Below are 10633 nucleotides of genomic sequence, written 5' to 3' on the forward strand. Positions count from 1 at the left end.
GACTTCTAGAGCTGTGGCACCCTGCTGACAGATGGACAGACAGGCGAGGGGACACTTCCCTGGTGGAAAGGGACATGGGATGGTGGTGCCCAAACCCTGCTTCCCTGGGGCTTTGGGGTGGAGAGGCATTGCTCTACCACCTCACCCCATGCACTGACATGTTATGTCTTTTCTTCTTTCTTTTTCTAAAATTTTATTTAGAAATTTTATAAGCTAATGTACATTACAGGGCTTAAGGCTACTTGAATCTTTATATGATCCAAAATCTTCCTAAACCAGATTTTTATTTTTATTTAATTATTTCTTTGTGTGAGATAATTGGTTCCTTTTAAGGCAGGAAAGGGGGAGAGGAGGCAGTGATATGGAGAGGATGCTGTACCTCTCCCTGGTGAGGGGTGGCTGGTGGAGCATCCCACTCCCCCTGGTGCTGCTCCTCTTCCCAGGCAGGGCCGGCAAACAGTTTCTGCTCCTGGGCTGAAATCCTGGCCCTTGGGGTGGTGGAAGGAGCAGCAATAAAAGTGCATTAAAAGGAAAAATAACTGTATGTGCTCTGGGTGAGTGTCTGCTCTGAAGGCTCACTGTGGCTGCCTGTCCAGCGAGCGTGGAGCAGGGATCCCTCAACCACAGCACACCTGGGGCAGGTCCCATTCCCCTGGGTGAGGAGGAGGATGGTGTTGCTCAGGGTCACCTGCCCTGACAGATGCTGCCTGGGGCTCCAGTGGATGCAGGGGATCCTTTGAGGAAGGACTGTGCTGCAGGAAGGGAGTGTCAGCCAGTGCTCCATGCTAGTGGCTTTTGGGAACAGTCTGGAGGCATTGCCACCACAGCTGGAGCAGACCCAGGGGTTTGCCCCTTGTCCCTGTCTGCAGGTTTAACACAGTGCCAGCTGTGCCCTTGCCTTTGCTTGCAGAGCCCTATGCACTTAACCCCAAGCAAGAGTTTTGCAGAGCTTAACCATGAGCAAGTGATGATGATGCTGTACTTGCAGCAAGATGAAGTCATGGGGTACTGGAAACGAACACAGGCTCTTTTCCAGGCACCTCAGGGTGTTTTCTCCCTCTTTGCAACATCCAGTCCCTTGAAAGGTGCTTTGACACTCAAATTCCCCATCTGGTTTATAAGCAGAAGGAGCTCCTGCCCTTCTTCTTTGGTCACTGGCCAGCCACCTCTGGCTGTGGCTATAAACCCCTAATCTCTGCCGTATCTCCTATCCTGAACATCTCACCTCAAAGCCTGGCATGGCTCTGCCCTGAGCTGCACAACGTAAAGCCATCTCAGGCTGAACATGGTACAAAACATTCAATTTTTACAGAGGCCTCTTATCTCAGAGCAATCCTGCCTTTTTATCACTGGGACATGAGCCATCCCTTCTACTTACCGTTAGGAATTGCTGCTGCTTGATTAAATTGAGGTGATGATGTATTTGCCTGAACATTAAACTTTAACTGACCTCTCCTTCTCCTTAAGTACTGTGCTTTTTCCTGCTATGAGGCCATGGTCAGCCCTGGCTCGGGCCTGGCTTGGTCCCTGGGGATGCAGGGTGATGGAGCAGGAGTGACCTGGGGGCACGACAGAGAGCTGCAATGGTGTGAGGCCTCTTGTGGCTTATGTGCATTGGAAGAAAATTGCAGCCCTGCAGCATCTGCTGGCCTCAGGCACAGGGGAGTGTGGCCAGCAGGAGCCTTGGAGCATCCCTGGAGCACCCATCTCCACTGCCTCAGCACCCAGGGGAGGAGAGACTTGCTGGTGGCTGCCCTTACCAGCCTTTCCCAGAGCCTCCTCTTAGCCCTCCCCACCAAATGCACCACTCTAGGGCCAATGAAGCAATCAATCACCATTTTTCTTTTTCCCTTAAGAAAAAAGGGATTTCCCCCTGCTCTGAACAATCCTCCCAGCTGCAGCTTCTCTGCGTGAAAACACCCAGATGCCTCTCTGTGCTCAGCTGCTAATTCCTGCATGGAGGCAAACGATTTGGAGAGGCAAATCTGAGACCCCCGGAGTGGCAAGGATCTGTGCTGGCTGTCTGCAGTGCCCATCACTGCCTTCCTGCCCAGGATGGTGCGGGGAACAAAGCCCCACCAAAGGACTATGACTGCCTTCCCTGGGCCTCTGCCACCCTGCAGTGGACAGGAATGCTAGAGGATGGAGCAGGGAAGCATCCCAAAAATGCCAAGAAGCTGTTGAAATGAAAAAGGCATGAGGACAGCTGGGGATTCACAGGCCAGCACTCCAGGTGGGATCTGAGTGCCTTCTCCAGTATGCTGCCATCATGAGTATGGTTTAAGGACCTGATTTTATAGATGCCTAAATAAACACATGGAATTAATATATCACAACACAAGGTGTAGTTATCTATTTTGCAGGAGGAGCGGGATGGAATTAGAAGGCAGTGCCTCTCTCCAGGCCATCCTCAGCTGTAATTCATGCCCCGAGGCGACTGGCCGAGGGGAGGAGGAGGAATTCTGTGGACAGCAGAATTGATGGGCTACTCCCAGAAGCTTTGTTTTAATTAATTTCCAAAGCTCTCCTTGCAGCCTAGCAGGCAGCTCTTTCAAAGCCTCCTCGCAGTCGCTGCTGCCGCTCATGCTGTGCCAGTGTGGGGTCTGGGACAGCTGGGGTGAGCCTGGGAGAGTCCCCAGACCTTTTGGTTAAAGAGTGCAGAATAAACCATGGGGGCTTCCCCCTGGCCAAGAGACCTCTTTGAAGATCACAGCGTGGGCAGGAGTATTTGTCAGGGCTTTTCTCTTCCCCTTTTTATTGACTTTCTGCTTGTTCCTGCTGCCAGGGGTCACTCGGGGCGTTGGCTGGACTTTGCCAAAAGTCCACCCAAACCAGCCTGTTACCAGGTGCTGACGCAGTGCCCTGCCCCTGAGATAGAAGGGCTTTGAGTCCTGCGTGTGCAGCTCGGTTGGGTGTGTGGTGCTGGGGCTGCGAAGGGGCTGTGCCAACTCCAAAACCTTCCCAAGGGATCAGACTTAGGAACCTGAACTACATTTGCCCTGTGTCCAGCAAGGTGACGGCAGTAACCACAGCTCGGCACAGAGTTTAGGGGTGGCTTGGCTGACATGAAGGAACCCATCCCTGTCCAGGAGGCCATCCTGACCGACATGGAGCCCTCCAACACCATCAAACTGCTGCACCTGCTTTTCCTCTCCACCTCCTGGGGAATGCAGATCTGGGTGACCTTCGTGGCTGGTAGGTTGGGGTCTGTGTGCGCTGCTGTGGTTCTGCTCAGATGGGAGGCCCAGGGGAGGGGGATTTGCCTCAGGACTTACCTGCTCTCCCCCCCTTGCAGGGTTTGTGATGAGCAGCCACCTCCCTCGCCACACCTTCGGCTTCATGCAGCGCGAGCTCTTCCCCTACTATTTCCACATCTGCTCCACTTGTGCCTTCCTCAACCTGACTCTGTTTGCCATGTACCACCCCAGCGAGCTGCTCAGTGACAAGCAGACGACCCAGGTAGCCTCCCCCTTCCAAACATGAGCTGGCCATAGCCCAAACCCCTTCCTCTGTGGGGTCCTGCCCCATTTTGCTCCACTGAAGTTGGTTTGCAAATGATGACAAGATCCACATATGGCTCTGGTTAAAAGAATCCAGTTAGCATCCAGATCACAGCGAGCCTTGTGTGCAAGAGGGGCTGGGGCAGAAATTTAACCCACCTCACGTGAGAGATGTTCATGGCGGGCTTTGCTCCCCTGCAGATCATTATCTTCTTCATTTGCATCGCTGCTTCTGTGCTGAACACACAGTGGTTTGGGCAGATCACCTCTGACGTCGTGGCAGAGATGTACGTCGTGGAGCGCAACCACGGCCTCGGCCAGGAGGTTGGGCTGGTTGCCAGTGAGTCCCGCAGGCACCTGCGTGCCTCCAACCCCAGCTACAGGCAGCTGTTCCAGCAGTTCACCCTCTACCATGCTCTGTCCTCGTTCTGCAACCTCTGCTGCATTGTGTGCAATGGCCTCAGCCTGTACCACCTGGCTACCCACCTCTCTGCCCTGTGAGGGCAGGACACCGCGAGGCGAAGGCTGGTGGGCCAGAACCAACACCCTGGGGAACGGGAGCCATCCTGCTGTCTTGCTGTAAAGTAAGCCTGAGCTTTGGAGATTAAATTGCAGCATCCTCAGGTGGAGACATTCTTACTGTATTTGTGCATGGTGAAAAAATCTAGGAATAGTGAATTGGAAATGCTTTCTCTGGAGCTGTCTTAAGTCAGCCTCCATGATCTAAGCAGGAGTGTCCATGGCTTAACAGTTTTCTAATGCCCCATGCACTAGCTGTGTCTGAAGCTGCAATGTATTTCTGCAGTCACAGAGAGACTGCAGAAGAGGAAGAAGTGAGAGATTTAGAATTACTTTTAATTAAAAGCCAAAAGCTAATAGGGGAGCGCAGAAGATCCTATATGGTGGCTGTACCAGTTAGTGTAATGGATAAGGTTGTTATGTTGGCGTTTACAATTACTGTTTGTCATTCTCCTGTAGTATTTCTTGAGGTGAGTAAAAAATATTGTCTCATTTATCAGGCAGAAGTCAGACTAGTTAAAATAGCCCTGTTTATTCCAGGTAATCAGTAAGGTAGCAAAAGGGTCAGGAAAACACTGCTCCAAACAGAGCTCTGCTGTATCCTGGCCAGCAGCAGAGCCAAGCAGTGACAAAACAGCAGCTGCTTAGTCTCAGGAACCTGATTGCATCCACCCTGCTGCAATAGACAGGTATCTCCCCAGCCCACTGCTGTTAAACCCCAGCAACTACAGCCCACCTCTGAGCAAATCTGTGATTCTTCACAGGTAAGGAAGTACATTCCCAGCTGCTGTTGCTGCAGTCACAGCCAGTGTTTGGCACTGCTTCAGGTTTATTTCAAAACCACATGCAGCCTATCATAGAGGAGACCTTCTGCAAGCCAGCTGGGTTTCTCTTTAAACAAATAACCCCCTCATGTCAGCCCTTCCTTCTCCTAAGCTGCTTTCCTGGAAATGTCCCCCTGTGCCAAAATTATGGGTCTCCCCTGAAGCGTGCAAGGTCCAAGCAGGAGTTTGCAGCCTGTAGCTGGGCTAAAAAACAAACAGCAGCCTCTTGCATAGGATTCTTCATTTCATTCTTGCTCATTATAGTCGATGCACTTTCTTCCCAGAGAAGTACTTTTTGGAGAAAGGAGAATGCTTCACAAATACCAAAACTGTCGGAGTCCCAGCCTTTACAAAGTATCTGCAAAGATTAAAAAGAGTCCTTGGCTTCCTTGAACTGGCCAAGTGTCCTAAAAAACAAGTGTGTTCCCCCCAGCTCCATAAAGACTGACCTCCCAAAGGCCAGTGAGGAGCTTTTGTGCTGATCAGCTGAGCCTCTTGAAGCCAGGGCCAGGCACATCCGAGGAGGAGTGTTCTATGGATCAGCTCGTCTCCCAACAGCTACTTTTAATTAAAGCAGCTGTTATTCTCCCTCTGGAAGGAGGTTTCTGTTTGCAACTGCCCTCACAGCCTGAAATCTGAGGGCTTGTGCACACTGCTGAGTTTTATGGAGTGCCAGCCTGGCCACAGCCTGCGGCAGCGACCAGATCTCTGCTCCCACTGCGACAGAGCGAGCCCCCCAGGGCTGTGCAGCAGCTCTCCTCCAGCTAGCTATGAGATGGTGCAACTTAACAGCATGGGCTTTACAATAACTTCTTGGCTTCCCAAACAGCAAATTCTTCTCTCTCAATAACTGCACAACACTTTAAAGGCAGTTTCAGAGGGAAACAGTGCTGCATGCTGTGCCAGGGGCTGCTCACACAGCATTATGAACAGTGAGAGCATTGTTAACCTTCAACACGCTCTTTATGGGCTGCTGCCTTGTTTTTTTTTTTCAAAAGTAGTACTGTGTAGAAGGGATCTGGAACAGCCTTTTTGTGCTGCTGCTCCCCCTCCCATCTCCATCCAGTCCTGGAAAGAGTTGTTGATACTTTTTCGGGGAAAATATATGTAAGTTGCTAAAGCCAGGCACAAAATCCATCCAGTCCCAGTGCTTTACACCTTCAAGGGCTAGGACTATTAAATCAGAGAAGAGTTAGGACTATTAAAGAACAGACTGGACTTAAAAGCCCAAAGCTCATACTTTTTTGCCTTTTTTTTTCCTCTGGACACTGACAGGTACAGCCTCACCTTTTGTGCTGCAGCACTTGTAGCAATGTGTGTTCTGGGTTCACCTCATACATTTCTGCTCTTTCCTCATCTTCAAAATAGAGCTGAAAAAAAATTTGGAGTGTTATTGAATGGCTAAGGTACATGGAGGAAAATACTAGGCTGTTGAAAGCCCAGTAACAGCCCACCATTATCAACTAGAGGTTTATCAAACCTCTCTAGCTTGACCTGACTGTGTGGGGTGCTGAATTCAGCGATGCAGAAACTGATTTGTGTGAATTCCAAGTCTTCCCTGTATAGACCAGCTTAGCTTCTCATGGCAGTGGCAGCAGGAAGGCAAAATACACTGGCTGTTCCTGTGCTTTAGAGGAGCAATCCAAATCTAAGGGCTGCTTTTTAAGGGGTGAAATGCTGCAGTGGTATGAGATGAACTGAGTAGGTTTAGAGGTAGCTGAACAAAATAAAGCTGATTTAAGAGATTCAAATCCAGGTATGGTGACTTGGACTGTACATACACCCAGATTTTAATCTGGTGAAGTACACAGCCACTGTCCCTTTGGACCTGCCTGCTCACTGTACCAAGGGTTGTGCTGCTGCCTGGCACAGGTGGCACTGAAGTGGGAAATGAAAATAAACATCTGTCTCCTTCTATGTGCAGTCTTGGAAAAATTCTCAAAACTTGCTGCAGCCACAACCAACTTACAACCCACATTTGCTAAAGTGTTAATAGACCTAGATCATCTTGATGGGATTGTGTTCTTAAGTACCTCCACTTACTTTTGAAAATAAAGTGTTTTTTAACAATATTTTCTCATTTGTATTGAGCAACTCCCCAATGCAATTAAAAACCAGAAAGTCTATGAGCTCCGTGGTCTAAACCTTAATTATCATTACAAAGATTGGATCTAAGCAGTATCAATACCTTCTATTAAATACAATGTAAGTGGAAGACAAAAGAACTTTCATTTACATTACTGAATTCTGTCTGCACATCTGGAAAACCTTTGAGTTTGTAAGTGAATGTAGCTCTCCAGATCCTTATTCCACATCTGTGTATGGTAAACAGGTAACGATGCCAACTCTTTCATACCCTCAAAGCTGTGTTGTTTCCCATTACAGAAGAAAAACAAACCCACAACACAACCATCCTGAAACTGAAGGAAAGTCAGATTTCTCACCTCAAGATTGCTGGGAAGGTATTTTCTTTCTAAATCCCAAGGAGGTAACTCAGCAAACATCACCATTAAATGATCAATAAACCTAAAAGCCAAAATACACTTGGTGAGCTTAGACAAAGTGTTCAGCTTCAATAATTTGTACACTTGCACTTGAATGATGGTTAAAATACCTTAGCAAATTAGACAACAGACTTGCAGTAAGTTTAGGTCATTAATAGTTTCTTCCCTTCAAACTCATCACTTTCCAAGGCCCTGGTGTAGCTCAGGCTATTGGTTTCAAGCTTGAGCAGAGCAACAACAAATTATTTTTAACTTTACATTTCCGCACTGAAAAAGATGTCAAAATAAACTCCCTGCATTCTGTCTAAAATGGATTTTCCTTTCACAGGGTCCCATTGCTTCTCCAGATCAGAGTGATGACAACATGTTTGTGTGTCAGAGGCTTGTTTATTTTGGTACCTGAAGAGTGCTGGAGGCCAATTTGTTCTGTAAATCCATTTTAACTTCCTTTGATCAGGAAAAGGCACTGTGAATCCTGCTATATAAGTACCACAACTTTACTAACCTGCTTGCACTGTAGTTTTAAATCCTAAACTCATTAATAGAGCTGAGGAATACATCTTCCAACAAACAAAAAGTTAAAAATTCCAAGTTTGTTCAACATTACAAGATCAGAAACTGAAGTTAACATCGAGAAAAGTGGAATTCCCACCTTGCCAGTCACTTGCTTAGAGTCTGAAAGGTCTGCAGCATATCAGGCCTGCTGAAAGCCCCAGTGAAAACTCTGAGGTCACTGGTGGTTATGAGAGGTCTCTTTTGGATGCTTTTTATAATTTTTAAGCTTAATCTTTTTTCTGAGACCTGAAACAGTTTCTGAGGCTGAATGAACCTCTAAAATCCACACACGAGGATGGGTCACAGGTATTACTGGCCACCAATTAATTACTGGTCTAAGCTCGCACTGCAAGTCCCTTTAATCACCTTGGCTAAATATGTTTCTCTGTGCTATGAATTTATTTAAATCACAGAATAATTGAGGTTGCAGAGGGCCTCAGGCGGTCATCTAGTGCAACCTCCTGCTCAAAAGCAGGGTCAGCTCTGTGATTAGAAACCTGGAAACACTTCATCAGCACAGCAGTGTTTCACTTGCTGTCTGCTCTCATCTGCTCAAACACCTCCTTTGAGCAAGAGTTCTGCTGGCAGTGCATTTACCTGGAGTTCTCATGAAAAGCCACAGTGAAGTCTGTCTGCTCATGCTCAGGGTACAGGAAGAGGACAGGCCAGTTCAGGTTGCCATCAGCATCTAAGTGCACCTTTGCCCCCGTGGCATTGTCAGAGTGGAACCCATCTAAGGATATCTCAGCCAGGCCATCTGATATTTCCTCTTCTTCATTTGAAGGCTCAAGAACCAGCTTGATATTTCTTTCCTGGAGGGGAGGGAGGGGAAAATACCCCCAAGCTCAGACAAAAACCCAACAGGTATGGTGGGAAGAATAAGAGCAAAAACTTAGCAGTCAGTATAACACCCAATTGTGTTGCTCTTATTATGTCAGCTCTTAAACATGCCATGAAAAGCTTGCCCACAGCATCAGACTAACATGACTTGTCTTCCCAGCAGAATCCAGAACCTCAGCCTGACACCCAGACTCCTCAGGAAATGGATGAGGAGAGGTGGGAATCCAGAGGAGCCCACACCTTGCAGGCATTACTTCAGGGTGCAACTACACACACCAGCTCCCAAGAATATCCACTCTTTCAGAGAACTGAAGAAAGCTTAGCCTTTTGTTTGGAAAGACAACTACAGAGGAGATCTGACTGTATGTAATAGCCCAACATATTTTAATGTAGCCCAAACTTTTGTTGAGGAAGGAGAGCATCCAGGATTGATTACCTCCTGTACCCTATTGAATGGTTATCTTCTGTCCTTCACTGAAGTAATGCCCATAGGCAGCCAAAAAAGTAAAGTTTGCTGGGCCAGCATGATGCTACAGCCCAGCAGCCAGAGTGCTCACAAAGCTCAGTCCATCTCCTCACACTCTGTTTGTATTGTGCATTAGTTGTTACCTGAAATATGGAAACCTGGGAGCTGGGGCTAGAGCCATGCAGACAAGGAGAATCATGGTTTTAACTCACTTTTTTTGGCTCTAGCCCCTTAAAGACAAAGAAGACAGATCAAAAAAACCAAAACAACAAAACTAAGCACAGTGACCCAACCCCTCTCCCCGACCCACCTTTATTGCTGCAAGCAAAATTTCCTTTTGACACTGCTCCCTCCTCTCCATCACCTTTGCTTTCCTTGCATCCCGCTCCTCAGCTCGCTGTAAGGAAAGGTGGCACCATGGTCACACACAAGAAGTCAATGCCCATCACTACTCTTCCCTGACAATGAGTGAAGAAATCAGTTTGGATCCCCAGAAGGGTCCCCTCCAGTTCCTTCCCTTCACAGCTCAACACACACTGCATGGATCCACCACTCAGTTCTGTCTGGGGACATTACACTACACAGAAACTTGTACAAACTTCCACCAAGGATCCCCAAGTGCTTATTGACACAAAGCAGGTGACAAGCATTGCAGATCCCAAATTGCCTTAATACTTACCTTTAATTTGTCAGCTTTAGTTCTCAATTCCACAAGCTTTTTCTCTTTTGAATCTATTTGCAAGCCTTCCTCACACCATGCTATTGCTTCTGAGAAATTCTTCAGCTCCATGTGGCAGAGAGCTCCTGGAAGGATTAAGATTTGAAGTTTGGAGTCACTGCACAACTACTACACAAAGTGGTGGTTATAAAGACAGTGTTAAGCCCAGTGCTTTTGCATTAGACTTTTTTGTCTTGTGTGGTCATGCTCCATCAGCAGGTCAGCTGAGAAGAAAGTCTAAAATATTGTGCAGTTCTTGTGTCATTTGCTCAGCTAGTCACAGAAATCACAGCATAATTGTGCTAGAAGTGTCTATTACAAGCAAAATGTTATAATTATAATTAACATTTCAGTATTTGTCTTATAAGGAAAAATAAAAGGGAGTTTCCATGGAGGGAGAAATGCTGGGGGAAAAAAACCCAAACAAACCCCAAAAACTAGCGTTGTGGAAAACAAGAAAAGTTATGCTGTGCTCTACAGAAACAGGTCCAGAGCTTCTGACAGCTATAGAAGCTGAAGAACAAAAAGATAGTGTTTTGACTGAAAATTCAAAGCAAAACCCAGAGCTATGTTTTGGGGTGAAACAACAATAACAAGACATCTCTTGCAGTAATTGCTTTACCTTTCTGAAATGTTTTCTGTCCAGAAACAAAGTATGATGCCCACTCACAGTCAATTAAGGTTTAAAAATTAAACACACAGAAACA

The 10633-nt window shown here is 47.2% G+C and overlaps 2 protein-coding genes across 2 annotated transcripts in view; one reads left to right on the forward strand and one right to left on the reverse strand.

Moving 5' to 3' along the window:
• Nucleotides 1-3107: 3107 nt before the first annotated feature.
• On the forward strand, nucleotides 3108-4001 carry TMEM205 (transmembrane protein 205). Its single transcript, XM_009070989.1, has 3 exons — nucleotides 3108-3195; nucleotides 3296-3459; nucleotides 3702-4001. The coding sequence occupies exons 1-3, from the start codon at nucleotides 3108-3110 to the stop codon at nucleotides 3999-4001; spliced, it is 552 nt and encodes a 183-aa protein (XP_009069237.1).
• Nucleotides 4002-5101: 1100 nt separating this feature from the next.
• The window catches only part of TTC4 (tetratricopeptide repeat domain 4), a gene marked incomplete at its 5' end in the record, with an annotated part of 7550 nt that continues 2018 nt past the window's right edge, over nucleotides 5102-10633 (reverse strand). Inside the window, 6 exons of the mRNA XM_009070990.1 lie at nucleotides 5102-5201; nucleotides 6131-6213; nucleotides 7288-7369; nucleotides 8500-8714; nucleotides 9519-9605; nucleotides 9888-10012. Of these exons, the coding sequence (XP_009069238.1) occupies nucleotides 5102-5201; nucleotides 6131-6213; nucleotides 7288-7369; nucleotides 8500-8714; nucleotides 9519-9605; nucleotides 9888-10012 (692 nt within the window). The remainder of the gene's footprint in view (nucleotides 5202-6130; nucleotides 6214-7287; nucleotides 7370-8499; nucleotides 8715-9518; nucleotides 9606-9887; nucleotides 10013-10633) is intronic.

Source organism: Acanthisitta chloris, unplaced genomic scaffold (assembly GCF_000695815.1).
Source record: "Acanthisitta chloris isolate BGI_N310 unplaced genomic scaffold, ASM69581v1 scaffold15873, whole genome shotgun sequence".
Lineage (NCBI taxonomy): Eukaryota > Metazoa > Chordata > Aves > Passeriformes > Acanthisittidae > Acanthisitta > Acanthisitta chloris.

Bases quoted from the DNA above. Each gene is read 5' to 3' on its own strand.
- TMEM205 (XM_009070989.1), top strand. From the start codon at position 3,108: ATGGAGCCCTCCAACACCATCAAACTGCTGCACCTGCTTTTCCTCTCC. The intron at 3,196-3,295 runs GTAGGTTGGGGT...CCCCCCTTGCAG, and splicing joins CTGGGTGACCTTCGTGGCTG to GGTTTGTGATGAGCAGCCAC. The intron at 3,460-3,701 runs GTAGCCTCCCCC...GCTCCCCTGCAG, and splicing joins GTGACAAGCAGACGACCCAG to ATCATTATCTTCTTCATTTG.